Source organism: Lampetra fluviatilis, chromosome 5 (genome assembly GCF_964198595.1).
Source record: "Lampetra fluviatilis chromosome 5, kcLamFluv1.1, whole genome shotgun sequence".
NCBI lineage: Eukaryota > Metazoa > Chordata > Hyperoartia > Petromyzontiformes > Petromyzontidae > Lampetra > Lampetra fluviatilis.
Genome location: NC_136279.1, coordinates 11,252,673 through 11,272,309, shown reverse-complemented (window position 1 = coordinate 11,272,309; position 19,637 = coordinate 11,252,673). Strand labels below are relative to the sequence as shown.

Genomic DNA, 19,637 nt, shown 5'->3' with positions numbered 1-19,637 from the left:
ATGGTGAATTTGATGGCTGGGTGTATGAAATTGATGTGGTTGAAGAATTGGTTCAGAGCTGACAGGCCATGTGGCCAGATGACAAACGTGTCATCTACAGATCTCTTCCACAAGGAAGGACATAGGATGGATGCCTGGATGGCATCTGTCTCAAATTTTTTCTATGAAAACATTGGCTACCACTGGAGATAAGGGAGAACCCATTGGGGTACCTTCAACTTGTTTGTAGAATGTTCCATTCCAGGTGAAGTAAGTGTTGGTGGGGCAGTGTCTCACCAGGGCCAGTACATCAGCATTCAGTCCTTGTTGGACCAAATCTTCAATGATTGCCATGGTTTCAGGCACAGGAACTTTGGCAAACAAAGAAACTACATCGAAACTGACAAGCAAATCACCTAGAGATAGTGAGATGTCTTTAATTATAGATACCAAGTGAGCTGAATTTACACTCAAAAAGCCACAACATATCAATTAATTAATTAATTATTTAAATCAACATTGCTTTTTAATGGGAAATACTTTAAACGGTTGCAAGTTTTCTTGCATAAGAGGGCATACCATTAATGCAGACGTTTTGTACCAACTTGCAGAGTTGTTAGTGCATCAGCATTGTTTTATATTCTCGCTGCTTGTCAAAGTAATCGTAAAGTGTCCTCCTGTAGTAGTTTAAAGAATACGCACCATAGTGTGCATAATGCCCATACCTTCCTGCGTGCTCACTGTTGGTCATTACACATTTACTTTGCATTTGTGCAAATAAAAGCTGTTGTTTGCATTTCTCAGTAGTTGGATGACTGGTAATGTGCCTATCACCTGCTTTGCCTGGCACGCCTTGTTATCAGTGACGATGTGGGGTTGGAGGAGGTGGGGGGGGCATTGGTCCGGGGGGTGGTGGATGGTACGGATTGTGCAAACAATGGGCACCTCTATTTAAGTGGCTCCTCAGATGAACTCAAATCTCCGAGGACACGTTTTTTTTTACCAGAAGGCAGTTGCTACCAAACAAGATGGGAAACGTACAGGTGAGAATAAGAACTCGTGTTAATGATAACATTTGCACCAAATCGTGCATACACCCTCTTAACTGCATTGTGTTCTAGAGACTGCTGTGCTATATGTCGAAAATAATGGGCATGTTTTTGGCTCGTAATACACACATCTTTCCCACTTCAAATTACTCAGAGGACCACTGACAATAGGAATAAAAAAACTCAACACATTGCCTTAAAAATACTAAATGATATAGGCGACTTTTTGGGCAAAGGCTCTTCACAGTACATAGAGAAATGCCATTGTTTAAAACGTCACCTATTTTTTTAGTCGGTTGTATTCACGAATGTGTTGAGTTTTTTTCTGTTATTTGTGCTCGTGCACAACTGCCAATGCAGTATCATCAAATCTTTTTTTTTTACATATGCGTGGTTTTGTTTACTGTTGTAAATTTTAAATGAATGATTTTGCCGCGACGAATCGTTAACGATTGGGACGTTCTTGCAAAGAAAAACATGCGATCTTCATAAGCATATTTAAATGTATACTCATTACAGTTAATATAATATACTGTAATTTAATTAGCTCACTGCATACGTACAGTCTCAAAACATCTGAATGTAAAATGGTAATACAATCCTAGTGCCCTGGACCCTCAGTTACCCTATGGATCTGAAGTCCAGAAAATATTCTCATGGGATAATTTTTCCATATTTCAAAAAACAACGAGAGCAGTAAATAGAATGTAACCTTTTTTTAAAACGGTCACAATGTGCAGAATGTTTTAATGGACAACAATAATTTCAGATCCTCTCGACTCGTAATGTGTCTCCACCTGATTAGCTCAGCCTGAATTTTTTTTTTATCTCAGCTACACATCGTAGGGTGGATGAAGGAGTGCGGGTTTTGTTCAAGTCTAAGATCCATTATAATTAACTCCGTTGCTTTCGTGTACGAGGGAGGCACTGCTGCCCATGCTGAACCAGAAACATTTCATACGAAATATTGTTTTTTATTCATTAACATTTAAAGTATTGTTTATTTAGAGTATGTGTCTTAATAAAATTGAAGGTCAGAGGTTCTTTTTTTCTCCAAGTAAAGTCAATGTTTAAAGCAGGTGAAACTCTTTTATGAAAAACAATACATACAATGCTTTTGTTTAATGTCCAGTGTAACCTCAAAAAGAAACAAAAAATCAAGCCGAAGAAACTTCTGCTGGCCGTATGATCTTTTTTTAAACTTAGAAGTGACGATGATCGAATTAATATTAAGTGTATTCATATCATTTATGGTATCTAAATATCATAAATCAAAAAATGCATTCTTCCTCTATAGTTTATAATAAAGTCACATTTTCACTGAACGTCTCTGATTTGCGTTTCCAGTAGCTTGTGTGTGCTGCTTTCATTTTTTGCGGGTAAATGTTGAGAGTGTGAATGTTCTCTTAATCATTTACTTCGATAAATGATTGTGATTTGTTGTCATATTCAGCTTTAAGCAGCTTGAAACCTGCTTAATCTCGCATGATTATAGTTTGAAATAAACGATGTAATTTACGAGCTGAGTTTTATAGAATGGCATCCACGTTGGAAGAATAACCTGCATTCTATGGGATGGTACAAACCATGAGCGGCTTTAAGCTTGTTTCAAATTGCTGCTTTTCATGCAGTAGCTGCTTGCTCTTAATTGCAGTGTGTCTGGAGTGGGTAATTTTTGGCGCTGGGTTGGTAGAGGCAAACTCGTGTTCGATGCTTGCCAACAATTTTCCGTTTTGTGTCTTGCTTTACTAATTTAACGACAAATGGTACAACTGATTGGGTGTTAAAATGGATCTGTCTTCATGTGTGCGTGTGTGTGCGCCCACCTATCTTATCTTCCTGCACACACACACCTGCCTTTCTGTCGTGCGTATCGCAGCATGTTTGCCCTTTTTAAAATTGCGTGACTGTTTTTAAGGGAACATCGATCGACCATGTTACCGTAGATACAATTCAAATGCATATATGCTCGTTGAGCAAAAACTTATTACATTTAAAAAGTTTAATTAATAATGTGGTCCCCAAAAGCTGTTAAAAGTTTGTAAAAAAAAATGGTAACTGCTATAGTCGTAGACTTTTTTTTATAGCACCGACTTTTAAAGATGGGAGTTGATTGTGTTTTGATTGAAGTCTTTGCACGTTTGTATTCTTTGCCTTTAATAACAGTTTGTGTTTTGTTACTGAACAAATCGATTTGTAAAATATTTTATTTGGCTTCGATCCTATTTTTTTAATCTGGTGAGTTTGAGTTTGTTTTATCTGAGAGTCACTTCGTGTAAAAAGTTATCATGCTCCTTTAAAAAAAATCATACCTTATGTGAAAACATGCAATCACAACATAGTCATAACCCATGATACTATTTAAGCTTCGAAGCATTTCAGCAGTGGCTCGTTTAAGTCCCTGCCCTTTGGGTTTAGTGACTGTTCGGTCAGCACGTACGATATCGATTCATGAAAGCCCCATGATGGTTTAAACATTTACCATGGTTCGAGTAAATTAAATAAAGCACATTTTAGGCAATATTTTTTTTACCATCCGCACAATTCAACCTACAGATTACACGACTGTAAATTGACTTCAAAGTATCCTGTAATAAAATCCAGTCAACTCTCTGTTTTATTACAAGGTTAGGCAAAGGTATAAACCGCATCTCTGATTTAGTGTGCGAATGACTACATGTGGATGTGTGCACCCATTTTCTTTCTTTGTCTGCAGCCTACAATTCACCCCTATGCTGACTTCAATGCAGCCAAGGATGCTAAAGACCTTAGGAAGGCATGCAAAGGACTAGGTGAAACATTTTCCCCACTTGTGTACATCTTAACACCATGTATTGCAGTCATTGTGACAGCCAATATATCCTTTTTGAAGTTCATCAATGTTTTAATAGTTTTTTTTGGCATTTTAGGCACAGATGAAGATAAAATCATTGAAATTTTGGCAAATCGCACTGCCAAGCAACGTCACGAGGTCAAGGAAGAGTACAAGCGTTCATTTGGAGATGTAAGTTGCTACTGTGACGCCTTGTGTTCAAATCATGAAGCCATTCATCTTGACTGTGTAAGTTTAACAATAAGATAGTTATAGTGAACCTGGCAATATAGGTTTAATACCTGGCCACAGTGGCAAGTCATGAATATCATCTGAACTGGTCCTGGGTTCCGCCTTCACCAACTAGCACTGAACAGCGTGGTGCAGTTTGTATTTTTAAATAACCCTCCATTACCAATACGGTGTGAGAAGGCCTTAGCAGTGGGTTGACACATGGATTAATTTCACGTAGAATATTTTCAGGATCGTTGGTAGACTGGACTACTAGGCACATGAAGAGTAGCCACAGCCATAGCTAGATGTGGCATGCCAAGTTCATAAATATGTTGTACTCGATCACTCATTAGAGAAGCATTGGTTGGTAATGGTCTGTTCCTTTAAATAATGTGTTCTATAAAACCATTGAATAGCGATGGTAAAATCAGACAGCCATGGTTAACTCCAGCTGCTGTCTAGAACCATTTCCCCAGATGTTCACCGATGAATACTGCACTTGTGTTTTGTTGTATTTGTGTATTGCTTCTACACTGGTGACCGGTTTAATTCCAAAGACAGAATTAGGAACAGATGGATTAGACAACATGACAAGGTTCATGGCATCATGCAATCGGCTCAGGAAAGTAATGTGCTTGGACAAAACAGCGTGAGAAGGCCGATAAAGAACCACCATAGTGCCGTGGCGGCCAAGGAATAGAATGCACCACCGAGAAGAAGTGGAGCGAGAAGAAGTAGAGCAGGGAGATGGTGCGATGAAATCAGTGCGTTATCAGGTGCTAGAGGTGGATTGTTGCATCACAGGACGCCGAGAGGTAGCAGAGATCTACACTATGGGAACCTCATTTGCCAGTAAAAATATGATAATTGGTTCTTTACCCTTCTATCTGGCAACAAAACTGACACCTTTTTACAAGGAGTCATGTTTGCATAGACCGCAATACCTGCAGTCATAATACAAACAAAAGACAGTGCACATTATCAGAGTTATGTTCTTTTGTTTGTATTATGACTGCAGGTATTGCGGTCTATGCAAACATGACTCCTTGTAAAAAGGTGTCAGTTTTGTTGCCAGATAGAAGGGTAAAGAACCAATTATCAGGTAGCAGAGACTTTGGGACGCTTTTAAACAAATGCATTATAAGGTTGCACTCATTACACACAAAGTGCTCGCCACAAATGAACCACAATACCTTGCTGATCCAGTCAAGGAGCATTAACCATCACGCATACTCGGGGCATCCTCCCATCAGATTTTGGATAGCCATCGAACGATGCCGGTCACTGCATTGCGCGCTTTCAGATGCGCTTCTGTGGCCGTCTGGCACGCTCTTCCTTCCCTTATTAGGGAATCACTGGAGCTATGCACTTTTAAATATAGAGTGAAAACTCATTTCTTTAGAACTGCTTTTTCTGTTTAGTTTGTCCTTCCCGCGCACATCTGATTTGCCAGGTCGGCTACAAGCGAAAGAAGTCCAAACGTACATACATACGAATTATGGCTGATGATGATTCCTATTAACTTTGTCCATTGTTTTAGCCATGAATCTGTAGGTCTCATAAACTATGCTTCCATGAACCAGCTTCCCCCATCTCTTTCAAAGCAAACATTGCATTGAGCTCTTAGCGATATGACGACCGCATTAACAAAAGGACGCATCCGCTGGTTAAGCCGTTGCTGTGATACACCTGCTGACATGCGTGATATGGAGAATGTTGCTAGGCTGGACGCAACGTCTTGCGATAAGGGTAACAGGCACTAGGTGGAGCCAAGGTAATACGGTGAGTCATTCGTGATTCCAAAGCAGTCTCTGCATGTATCGTGTTTACATGATCAATATTGGCAATACCCAATGTGAATATTTGCTCAGCTGAAGTTAATTAAACGCAGGTATGCAATTAAATAGAACTAACATTATTTTTCTTGTCAAATAACCACACGGTGGATTCTACGTTGACCTAACACTAATTAATTGATTTGTCTGCTTGAATGTTTATTATATACAGGATGGTGGTCCAGATGTCTGATCATCCCCAATTCATTGACTCCTCATATGTTGTTTGCTAATTCATTACTGTTTTAACACCCATTTGTATATTTGGAGAGAATAAAGTGGGGGCCACACGACATCTGGACCACCCTGTACATAGTTGGGATGCATTTTATGAATAACAAAATACGCAGTGGGATCCAAGTGGCACGTTTCATTATTGAAATACCAAAAATCCACACGTATGTTTTTTTTCCCTTCTGAAATGATCCTTGTATCGGGATGTTTATGCAGTTTGGTAAATAAATGAAGGGATAGCAATAAAAAAATGCATGCAGCTATATCAGCAACCTGAATGTTGTACTACTATTCATTGACCTCATATGGAAATAGTCATTACATGCTGTAACTTAAATCGAATAGCTCCACTTGCAAAATATACTGATCTTGTTTTTCCTGGTTCCGATGTGTCATTCAATAAAAGCAGCGATTGTCCTCTATTGTTGGACTGTTGGCAAGGCCAAACTAACATTGGCCAAGTCACGCCATTTATTGCACTGTTGTGGCTTCAAATGCTGATAGCAACGAAATATGTCATGCATTCATGATGGAACGACAACATGAGCGATTGTGTTAGCGAGCTGCAGAGCTGTAATGGGAAGCCCAAAGCAACAATTTCTCTATTATCACTACATAAAAAAATCATTACGGTAGAGTCGTGGTGCAATGCTCAGTATACTATCATATGAACCTGACTATTTGAGTTCGACTCCCAGCCATGGGTAATATGAGGGGCTAGTTATGGCTGAAACGATCCTGGCCCCTCCTTTACCAAACCACGCTGACTAACGTGGTGATGTGGGCCAGGGTTGTTTTAGTTTTAGGGGGTCTTGTTTTTTATATTCAAATTCCTTACCTTTATTTTATTACCACTACTCATACCCGAAGCCAAATTACCTATATGATTTTTCACAGTGCTACAGTATTTTTTTTTGGCCATTATAAAGGAGTATAAATTAGCGGGTCTCTAAAAATCTGAGGCCCCTGCTTTAATCTGGCGCTGCGTGTGGGACCAGGCTTTGGGTGCTTTGTATCTCATTTACCTTAGCACACCTGATCTGATCCATCATTGTGCAATTGACCATTATGGTTGGTTTTCCACTGGCAATTTACTGAACCGAGCTGGAACCAAATCGTGCTCAACTGGCCTCACAAGAAATCTGAATCTGGCTAGGGGCCAAACTGTACCTAGGGTGGGAATAATTATATGTGCAATGTGTCTGACATCATCACACCCAAACAGAATCAATAAACTCACTTTCAGTCAGAGCCTTGGGGTTCTGAAGAAGTGTGTGTGTGAGGGTATGTGTAGACCAGTGTGTGAGAGTGTGTGCATCAACTCAAACGTAGTGTCACCATATCTTCTCAATGCATGTGACCTCAGTGACACAGCTTCGGCTTATGCAGTGGAAAAAAACAACCTGGTGTCTCCTCATCTGCACCGTCATTGCCTGACATGGCCTCGGCATAGCTCGGATGCACTGTGGGAAAAAAGAGGCATTCCCTTTGCTGTGACGTTGCTGTGCAGGACCTGGTCGAGGTGCTCAAGGGTGAGCTGAAGGGCGACTTGGAGAAGGTGGTGCTGGCACTCATGGACCTGCCGGCTGTGTACGATGCCAAGGAGCTGCGCAAGGCCATGAAGGGCGCTGGCACGGATGAGGAAGTGCTCGTGGAGATCTTGTGCACCCGCACCAACAAGGTCTCTCCCCGCAGTCAGCCACCTACAGTACACCGCGCCACTCGCAGTGGACACATCAACTTTACCAACTTTACCAACTGCCTTTTGGTTTTGTATATCGATTTCATTCCCGTGTGCTATCGGTATCACATCATGGTCATTATTCGGAAAGCTCGCAGGGAAGTGTGACCCCCGTTTGTCCGAATATTGCTATGCAAGTAGAGTTTCACAGAACTTCTTCTGAAAAATCCTTTTAGTGGCTTTTTTTATCTTCACAAGACAAACACCAATATCGTGATCCAACGTGTTATATGTAGTTTAAGTCACATGCCCGCTGCAGCCATTAGAGGTGCCATAGACACTAAAATGTACAAAAAAACATAACACAAATATTGCCGAAGTGAAATTGCAAGGGGGCTGTGGAGGGGGACGTGAGGTGGGGGGGATCATTATATGCTCTATTCCATCGATGGTGCCAATTTACTATTATTGATTACACAGCAAGTTATTTTCATTTTAAGAACTACAGACGGATAATAGGCTCCGCAAAACAACAATAACAGTTAAACAATACAACAGAATAAATCCGAAATGAATAGGCCATAGCTTCCGGCATAGGAATGTGGACTTTCCTGCACTGGGCAAGACAACAATGGAGACACATTGACATGTTTTCATCCAGTTAAATATTGAGATATTGCCCATTTTACGTCTACGAATGTATATTGGAACCACATTTAGAATGCAATGTTTTGTATCACACAAGCTGAAGAGAGTCATTTAAAAATATAACCTTGTATGCTGCAGTAGGCTTGCTAAAACATGGGTTAACTGTTATTCGCAAATGTTTATGCAATTTATGTTTGCATATAATTAAATATAGGTTGTTGTTTTCTCTTTATTGCAAATATGTACAATTCAGATACTGTGCAACGTTATGCTTCACAAATTATCTTAGGGGTGTTTCACGAAGGGAATTTTGGGTAAAATGGGATGTGGACATCGGGTACAAATGTCATCTAAATATATAAAAGTGAAATTTGTGAATATGTGTGTCTGTTCGAAATGTTTAGCTTACTTCCCGACATGCAACATGAAATTTGGCATGTGGTTAGCTTCCAGACTGTACACAATGCACAAAGTATAACAATAGACTTTTGTATTTTGGGGGGGGAGGCGCATATATTCGATATATTTTGCACGGCAAGTGAGCCGTGATGTCACATCTGTGATGTCACCCGCATGCGGCAGCGTCACGCAGTGTGCCTGCTGACGTCACGCATCCACCCCCCACCCTCCGCGTAGGCCGTCTATTAATCCAAGACAAGAATCCAAGTCCCGGGCGAAGCCGGGTAGTAAAGCTAGTCAAAATATAAAAATTAAGCGTGAAACAGTGTCACATACTGCGCTATGAACCCATCTCTCTTAATTCAATTCCCCACTATGGCTGATGTAGCTCGTCCGCCCTGACCCCTCTCATCCCGTCATGAATCCTTGCCAGGGGGTACAGGTGGGGTTAATAAACAGCAACAATTAAAAATATGTATTGTAAAGTTCAGAAACGATGAGAGAGTAGGTCTTCTGCGTTGTGTTCTGCCTTCCGGAGAAGTGGGCTACTCCACAACAGCCGAGCACCGAGAGGATTTGTGAAACGGCGGAACTTTATTTCGAAGTGTTCCTCAGAAGGGCAAATTGCGTCTCTGCATTAGCGATCAGAGGCACCCTCCACATCACAACACCGCAGCTGAATTCCTCACGCACCAAGAGCGCCCAAATATACATTGGGAGCATGCCTCGTACTCTCCTGGGTGCAAATGGGGCTGGGAGTCCAATCATTGATCAACATTTCCTTCTCTTATAAACACATTCCTGCGGAGGGAGCTGGTAGGAACGTTGAGTTGCTCGGTTAATGGCCAGGGTCAACGGCGGCGTGGTGTATTCCGCAAATATGCCCGACTGTGAGGGCGGGCACAAGCAGGCGTGAGTAGGTTAAATGTTGAGTTTTATAAGGGCACCACGGGGTGACCAGCCCCTCCCCACCCAGCCCCTCCCCACCCTCCCCTCCCCACCCAGCCCCTCCCCACCCTCCCCACCCAGCCCCTCCCCATCCTCCCCTCTCCACCCAGCCCCACCCCTCCCATTTTTGGATGCACGACGGACGGACACAATAATCCCCTGTGGGCTGGTGGAACCAGGTGGTTCCTACCAGTATAACCGCACCTGGCTACCCGTAGCGATTAGCAGAGTGCGCAATTGTACGTGTGATTAATCACAGGCGAGCTCACACCGGCTACACTGACATTAATAGCGAGTGATATCAGAAGTAGAGTCAAACAACCCCACATGACTGACATGGCATGGGGAGGCCTTCATGCAGCAGTGGATTGACCAATTTTTTTCCGTTATTATTGCTACTACGTTAGTACTGTATTATAAAATGGAAACGTTCGTAAATAAATTATTGAAATTATATTTTCGGAGTTGTTAAGAGACAGGATTTAGTCATGAATCAAATGATGGAATAGTAAGAAAAATTTGGAAAATTTATGTTTACCATGACCTTAATATGAATATTTGTCTGAACTTGCGAAGTTCAATGAGCGAATCACATTTCATACACTGGTGTTGATTAGCGAGCAATGGAAAGGAATGCAAATACTTTTTCCAATTATCCAATTCTTGACCTCATCAAAACCCAATAATTTATTCATGAGTGTAATAATTCAGTGATCCTTAACATTTCAACATCCATATTGAAAACATCCAACATAAATGTAAAGCGTATATTCTTCGTAATTATATGAGATTAAAACATTTGTTCCGGCTATTCCCAATGCACTAATGGATGAAGGCCTCCAAATGCCATGTCGTTAATGTGGGATTGTTTTACCATACTTCACAATGCTGGTCAGTGCGGGTTGGTGATGGACGGAGAACTTAAGCAGTTATGATATAACTCACCACCGATGTTAGTCGTTGCAGGCATTCGAATTTCAGTAGCAGCAATATAACCACTACACCACCGGATTAAATGTAGTATTGTTGCTTGCTATCTTCATTCAGTAGACAATGTTAGGTCGTTGAACTTTCTCACCGTACGTAGCCAACCGTGCTCATCGAAGGTGTAGGTAATAAATTGGTGTTGTACGAGCAATGACGTCTTCTTTCCACGCTTGCCTTTGACTAACTGTCAAATCAGATCCTGCGAACACAAGAATCAAACCATTTTATTACATGCATATCTCATTGTCGTAGGGTATCTGGTTGTTGATGTGGGAACCACCTTCAACGTCTTATCATTCAAGATTATCACATTGTAACATTTATTAGCACTGTTAGCTGTGGTAAACATAAGATAGTCACTGACCCCAGCAAGGCTATCAACCCAAGGCCCCAACATGTGTGTCCACAGCAGAATTAACTGCCATTCTGCCAACTTCCTATCAATCTATGGTCCAAACTCTGCTGTGACCATAATAGATGTCGATAGTGTATTATAGAATGTATATATATCGTTACAAGTCAAACAAGTCAATTATTAATGGTTTTGGCTTTAAGATATTTGAGTTAGTTTTTTTCTGCTTGGTTTATGTAAGATATTTCAAAACAAATCTCATTGCACTGCAATTCAGTTTTGTTTTACTTGGTGGCGAAATACCAGATGTGCTAGACGGCATTCGACAGTTTTGTGACAAACTATGAATAACAAATAATAATTTGCAATGAGTCGAAATGTGATGGAATTTGGGACAAATACAAATGCTTTATGTAAACAATGAATGCTAAAATACTTTCACACCTCAGCCATTTGTATACACTGTACAGCACTCTTCATAAGAATCCACTGCTGGATGAGGGCCTCCCCTGAGCCAGAGCCAGTGGTGGAAATTCCACATTTCTGTGGTGGGGTTCAGACTATCCATAAGAAAACCACAGTTGACTTCACAAATTGTCACTCATTTGATTGACTCTGGAGGGATTAAGGCACCACGTTGGCCCCAAGATGGATTTTCTTCCCAAGCCACACACTCTACCCACACACTTCCATGTATCTGATAGATAATCATAAAAAAACAAGTTTGCAGTCAAGCTAACAATGAAGAAGCTAACACTTTATTATTTTTCTCTGCTTCCAGCAAATCCAAAGAATGCGCCTCGTCTACAATGAACGTGAGTATGAGATACGCACACGGTTGATGTTTGTGTAATAAAACACTGATTTTCGTCATTGACAATTCGTAGCAAATGAAAAAACACACACTACACGACATACTTATTTGAGACTGAGTCGACTCAGGGAGAGGCCCAGGACCGATTCAGATAATCGTCACTGGTGGTGGCCGTAATTAGGAATCAATCTCGGGTCGCCAGGTTTGTAGCGTAGCATGCTAAAGTTCATACTGGCGCTCCTCACAAAATAACATACACACACGCACACTGTGCATTCGTTTAATGTTTGTGAACCTCGTTTAGTTTTTGACAGGGACCTTGAGTCAGACCTGAAGAGTGAGACCAGCGGTGCGGTGGAGAAGCTTTTGGTCGCCCTGGTACAGGTGAGGGGTCGCCACACAAGTGACAGGGCACGATGACTAAAATAGACTTCCATGGATCATAACAATGGATTTTTCATGCATCAGTATATTGGAAGGTAAACCCACAACATTTCCTATTCGAGTTTGCCAAAGTAGTAACTAATTGGCACGTTTTGTTTACGTAACAAACCTTACGAATTGGCTGGCTCAGGTGGTGGCATGTTTAATGACATCTTTGTGTTTACGCGATTTAACCCAAAAAACATCGGTTGCAAAAGCCTACGTGTTCAACTGATTAAACTATTATGTATATCTGTCATTATGCACATGTAACATGTTAAATTTGCATATGAATGGATGCATGCTTTATACATAAATAAGAATGTCCAAATTTATACAAATTGTGCTGATGGCATCATGCAATGAGAATGAGAATCCCAAAAATATATATTCTTGGGTCTTTCGGTAAAGTCACGTAGATAGGTTCAAAGAAAATAATCAAAAATAACAGAAAACTACGACGTTTCAATTGCAACGCAAACTTCAAGATGACGACCGCTCCCTGCAGTCACGAAAGCTTTAAGTCAAGAATCCCAAAAATCTTGCACAACTGTGTGCCCTGTCTCACAGTGGACAACTGCAGATGAGATTTTTGACAGGATTTCAGAAAAAAACCTTCTAATGTCTTTTTTGATCCTTAAAACGTTTCTGTTCACCCTGCTATGAAGTTACCACATAGCAGTCAAATTGATCTATTTGTATTTCTTAATTAGCAGGGCTTGAATTTATCCAAATAAAGTGTGAAACCAAACGTGTCTGAAGGGGGTATTTTTATTTTCTCTCCTGACTGGGCTTAGACCTATCAACTTGCTATGCTTGAGAACCAGATGCAATTATGCATTGCATCCTGGATTCAAACCCAGGTATAATCAGCATTGTGAGCCATGTGCTCTGACCTCTGAGCCACCCAGCCACCTGTGAATGGAGACATTCGGTAGACATAAAAAAAACTCCACCATTGGAGAGGAAGATAGAGTTAAATATATTTAAATCCGTTCAGGACCTGCTGGGTTACAACCCTTAGATTTTACACAACGCAAGTTCTCCAATTATCACGTTATGGTAAAACAATGGTATACGCAAGAGAGCATTTAAAAAAAGTTAAATTACTTCAGTAGCACCGCTTCATTGGGAGAGGAAGAAATGTCACCTGAGACAGAGATGCACGGTGGGGAGGAGAAGAGTGTGTGTGGCTAAAGGGGCAGTTTTCTACCTTTAAACTTTTAGTCGGCTGTTGCATGTCGCAAATGGGAAAATATTCAATAGTTTCCAACCAACAGGAACAAGTCACCAATACGTTTTACCGATTTTTTTTCTTCAATGAAAACCCATTACTGAATAGCCTAGTGATTTCCATATGTTCAGTAATTGGTGTTTCATCTGAAATAGCAACAGAGTTAGGAAAACGTATGTCCGCCGTCCTTTTGGCAGGAAAACAATTTACCTCTTCTGAAATGTTTTAGCTGGGTGCGACTACATGGCTAGTGAGTATTTTATCCATTTATGTAACACATTTTTTACGAATGGCTAATACATCAACTTGTAAAGGTTTGATATTTGTGTTCCATAAATGTTTGGTTCTGTCTCCATAGGGGAATCGTGATGAAAGCACCGATGTGAATATGTCGTTGGCCAACAGTGATGCCAAGGAGCTTTACGAGGTATGCACAAGGCAAAAACAAACATGGTCCGGCATGGTATGCTATACATTTAAACAGCCTATTGTGCTGCAAGTAATCTTTTTAATTCTTCGAAAATATATTCCATTATTATTTAAAGGTCAGATTTTACACACAATGGCATAATAAATGTCCCTGTTGCAAGAAAACTGCTAGTTTCTTAATAATTAGCTCTTACATCCACTAATTACTTCCCATGGATTTAATTAATTGTCCACAAATTAGTGATATGGGACATTTAAGATCGACAATGTGTTGCCGCTCCAACCTCTTCATCGGTCCACTCGTGCAGAGCCAGACGTGTGCCCAAGAGCGCTCGTCATCATTTGCTGCAGATGTGCTATGGAAGCGCTGTTTCGCGGTGGCCGCGCGTGTTGGTGGAGTTTCTCACTTTGGACCTGTGTTGCAGGCAGGAAAAGGGCACTGGGGAACGGACGAGCTGGCATTCAACTCTGTGCTGGCAACGAGAAACATGATGCAGCTGCGCGCCACCTTCAAGGCTTACAAAACGGTACCTCACCTCATCATGGGACCTCACCTCTTTTTGCCGTGACGTTTCCTAACTTGTGCTCTCATTGGGACTTTTGTTTTTTACGGTCGTATTTCTCTGATGGTTTTCATGGTTGTACTGTGTGTTGTTTAGCACGGTGTCTGACATTTAGCTCCACCTTCTGGGAGCTTCTTTAGCAACTGAATATAATCCCAGCTCCCGGCACATGGAGCAACATCAAACATCTAACTGACCAAAGGGTTGTACATATATATACACATCTCTGTGTCCTGGGATTGATATCAAACTGCATTTATTGATGATGTCGCCTGAAAAATTCCAAGGAGGAAGACAGCGAAAAACCATCTCAACTCTTTAGTTCATGGACCAAAGCATAAATCGGTACCACCTAAAATACCAACACTTTAGTTGTACCAAAATATGTATATGGTTCATAAGAGTGAATTACTTGAAAACTCTTTACTTTTCAGTGGTTATCACATAATTTACATATATACATTGGAAACACTAAGTTATGCCACCTCACGCAGTACTGTCAAGTGAGAATATTTGGTTTGGGGCTCATGGACAAGTTCATCTCTTCGGCTCAAGAAGTGTGGTTACGTAGTTTTGCGTTGCCAGGTGAAGATTGGCGAGATATGGTTGGGACTGTGTGAGCAGCTGCCCTTGGTCAGACAGCTTAATAGGAGAAGATACATCCTCATTAAAAAAAAAAAATTCTATTATAACATAACTGTATTAATTTATCATTTACAGCCATGTGTCAGATCCTTGAGGGCTGTAATAACTTGTGTTTTCCTGTGTTATTTTGCACATATCTCTTTGCGTGTTCTGGAAACTCTGCTATTTTGACGGAATTTTAGTCTTAAGATACATTTTCTGAATAAGGAAACTTTCTAAATTACAGGTATAATGATATATTGATTAATACTATCCATGTTAAAGCTCATGATGCATGCACTGAATTACAAGAGTAATAATCAATGTTTTTACAATACGTTTACATAACCCCGACGGGCACGGGATGAAAAAAACGGAAAATGATTACTGAACTCAATGGATTCTGAATCGTTAAAATCTCCACTAAATGATACATTATTTCAGTTATAGCAGCCGATTATGTAATGTACAAGTAATATGACGTCAAGTCTTGCGTAACATGTTGCTTTCTATTGTTTTGTAGAACCATGGAGAGGACATTGAAGATGTCGTCAAGAGTGAAACATCTGGGATGCTGCAGGATGCTTACCTGGCTATTGGTAATTGTGTTACCTGCTGTTCATTACAAACTATGCAATTGTTGACATTTAAAACGCCAGACTTAACATTCACTCCTTTGGCATGGTGAATAGTATGTTTGTATGCCAGTAAAACGCCCTGCACATGGTCAGCATAATTACGCCAATTTTTTGAAGTATGCGCTGTGTTTTCATACGGATAATTTACAAAGCTTTGATGTCCTTCCAGTCCACTGTGCAGAGGATGCGCAGGAATACTTTGCAAAGAAGCTATACAAGTCGATGAAAGGGGTTGGCACAGATGATGATACACTCATCCGTTGCATTGTCAGCCGTTCCCAGGTAAGTGGCCCTGGGGGATAGTGGTACATGAGTGCAATGACAACATTCTTTGAGGGCAGCGGCTTTTAGCCAGCCATCAAACAAAGACGGCCACTGCATTGCGCGCTTTCAGATGCGCTTCTGTGGCCGTCTGGCACGCTCTTCCTTCCCTTATTAGGAAATCACTGGAGTTATGCACTTTTAAATATAGATTGAAAACTCATTTAATAATAATAGGGTTTAGCACTGCTTTTTCTGTTCAGTTTGTTGTCCTTCCCCCGCACCTCCGATTAGCACGGTTGGTTATGTTCGGTGTGAAAGACGTTCTACATATATTCTCGTGTCATCATACCACTAACAGCACTGAATTGGTAATGACCAAAGCCTTTTGTTTGGATGGAGGGATGGGGCTGGGGAAAAGTACACACTCCCTCGTGATAGGCGTTATGAACGGAACATTTCATAATCGGAGCAGTCACCCAGAAAGGAACAAAATGACACGTGAAATGTGTTCTGTTCACAATTCATCAGGGGTGTAATGGAGGGGGGGGGGGGTATCTTGGGACAAGAAACTCTGTTAAGAATCCAGTGAGATTTATTTTCGTGTAAAGTAGGCGCTTTAGCAAGTCATTGCTTAGGCCGCTGCTCGTTGAATACTATGACATATGCAGCAGCTGATGTCAGGATAGAAATAACGAGGGGTCATTTCTATTCAAATCTCACTCGTGGGGACCATCGGCATACGTGCAGAATATCATTAATCGATTGCTGTGAATCTATGTCTGCATGGCAAATTTAGCTGCGTGCCATTATATTCATTAAACTCGTGCTGAAAGGTTTAATTTAAGGGCTGTTCAAACTCCAGCCCAAGGGCCCCACCCCGGCCCGCCGAGAGCTTTATTCCGACTCACGACGTAACTCCAATTTACTATTAAACACGGTCCACCTTCACTTTGGAATTGCATGAGTCAATTATTTCACACAAAAGTGCGGAGAATATTAAAGTGAACCATCGTGGTCAGTATGTATGCTCTGTAGTGACGTAGGGGGGCTGAAGTTGGGAGGGGCGGTGGTGCGGTGGGGTCAGCTTGGAGACTGTGGACTGCAGTTTGATGGCACAAAGTGTTGTAACAAGTATAACCCGTAAAAACAAAGTTTTTCACTATAAATCCTTTATATGCGTGGCGGCTAGAGTCCTCTCGTCCTCTGGCTTGAGATGGCTGCCACCTATGGGTCAGATGATTGTATTGCACCATTAAGCAATTGGTAATTAAATATAATATTTTTGTCCTAAAAAGTGTAAAATTTTGGAAAAAAATGTTCACGAACATTAATTGTCACGCACAACGAGTCTGTGTGCAAAAGTCAGCTCGATTGGATCACGGGAAGTGGGTTAAAAAACGACCGGAAGATTTGCACGGTCCTAAGCGCGCAAGCGAACTTAATATAAAGGATTAAAAAATACACTTCGTCCCTTTCTCTTCTCTCACAGCACTGCTCATCACATTTTCTTACCCTCTCATCTCTCTTCTAGATACACATCGTATATCTCTTATGCATACATCTCTTATCTTTATTTACTTATTATACGTCTCTGGCCTGCGCTGGGGTTTAAACGTTTCCATTTTCCATGGCCTGGTTGTGAGATAATGTGTTTGGTCGAGTAACACGTTGTAATTGTTACCCCTGTTTCTAAGCCATTACAATATTTGCCAACGTGTTCAAACGAAATGCATGTCAAATTGTGCAGATTGACTTGGGCACCATCAAAGATACCTTCCAGAAAAAATATGAGAAGACACTTGCCTCCTATGTTGCTGGCGACTGCAGTGGAGACTACAAGAAGATACTGCTGGCTGTCATACATTAAACCTTGCACCGAATGTTTAACCTGCAGACCGAATGACAATGCATTCATTCAACATGTTTTTACAAATGGCACAAGGCCATTTTCCATAGTTCCCCCAGTTAATTCTCTTGGCCGTTTTTAGTGCACTGAGATGATATAGCAGAAGATGAGTAGATTGTCAGTTTAATTTTTGACGATAAACTGATTTGAGTGTGATTTTTTTAAAAGCATTAAATGTATTCTACATATCAGTTCCAATAAAATGCTCAAGCCCCCGTAAGCCGTTTATGTCATTTATCACTAATTTCTCAGGCCATTTTACGGGTTGACACATTTGATGCGTGTTTGGTCAATTACATGGGGCTACAGGAACACGTGTTTGTGTGTGTATATATCATAAAACCCTTTTTTAATGCACTGCTGGATGAAGGCCTCACCATTCCGTGTCAGTAATGAGGTTCGTTTGACCATACTTAACCATGGTGGAAAGTGTGAGTTGATGAAGTAGAAGGGCCCAGCATCAGTTTGGCAGGTGCATAGTGCAGTGTGCCACCACTCCACTGCACGCTTACATAGTAGCATCTTCTTACTTCAAGGCTTTAATCACTGTGCACAAGATATGTCAAATACTTTGGTGAGCTTTAAAACATTTTCATCGTGGTACTCATTTAGAGAATGTTATTTGTGTGCAGTAGCTCTTTGTTGGCGGGTCTCCACTGGTTGTGAATGTATAAAGGAAATAACACGTACAGATGTAGAAGTTTATTTTATTCATTCACAAAAAGCGAAGCAAAATGTAACACTGTCATATGCTATCGTTTTCACAGAAAATTCACCAATAGAGAACATACTACTATTTTCACAATGTAGTTCAGAAAACAACCCTAACGCAACAAAAACTGAGCAAAAATATGTAATTGTATTATAATACTCAAGAAATGCAATGTTTTGGCAACTTAGTTAGGTATTATGGTCACATTTATATATTTGAAAATATGTTCACTGATAATGTGTCACAGTTTCATACACTTATATAAACATACTGTATAACTGTACAGGCGTGTCTCGCTTAACAAGCGTTGTTTCTACAAGCATTTTCTCAAACGACCAACTTTCATTTAGACAAATTTGTTCTCAAAACGAGCAAACGTTTGCATAACGATTGGAGACCGATCGATCGAGTGCGTTTCGTGGCAGCAGGGGGCGCACTGCGGCCCGCAGCTGTTTGTTTACCAGCTGTGCTGTGTGCACGAATTTCATGGTGTCGGGGAGGAGGGCCTCATGGTGGCACTGCAATGGGTCGGTGGGGGAGCGGTTGGATGGAGAGGAGGGGTGGGTGGCACCGCTAATTAATTAGCTGCAGACGCTGAGGACAGGCACCTGCAAGCACTGTGGCTATTCAAGTGTGGTAAGTGTTACATTTTATGTTTAATTTATTTTAATAATATAATTTAAAATTTCTCACGTTATAAATATAGTTCAAGAGTGGGAAAATTTTGGGGCCGAAACTCAGATTTTCAACATGGGAGTCAATGGGAAAACGATTGTCATTTGAATAATTTTCACTGAACGAGCAATTTTAGGGGAACGTATCTCGTTAAACGAAACACGCCTGTATTTCCATTCATTAACAACTTAATTTGT

The 19,637-nt window shown here is 40.9% G+C and overlaps 1 protein-coding gene across 2 annotated transcripts; it reads left to right on the top strand.

Moving 5' to 3' along the window:
* The first annotated feature begins 930 nt into the window (after window positions 1-930).
* LOC144932222 (annexin A13-like) lies at window positions 931-18,102 on the top strand. Of its 2 annotated transcripts, none has more exons than XM_078856173.1 (11): window positions 931-1,022; window positions 3,745-3,820; window positions 3,938-4,032; window positions 7,654-7,824; window positions 11,940-11,973; window positions 12,277-12,356; window positions 13,988-14,056; window positions 14,484-14,585; window positions 15,769-15,844; window positions 16,053-16,165; window positions 17,895-18,102. In XM_078856173.1, the coding sequence occupies exons 1-11, from the start codon at window positions 1,008-1,010 to the stop codon at window positions 18,012-18,014; spliced, it is 951 nt and encodes a 316-aa protein (XP_078712299.1). In that variant the 5' UTR covers window positions 931-1,007; the 3' UTR covers window positions 18,015-18,102. The 2 variants fall into 2 exon arrangements, with proteins under 2 accessions (XP_078712299.1, XP_078712298.1); XM_078856172.1 differs by lacking the exon at window positions 931-1,022 and adding an exon at window positions 2,078-2,211.
* The last annotated feature ends 1,535 nt before the right edge of the window (window positions 18,103-19,637 follow it).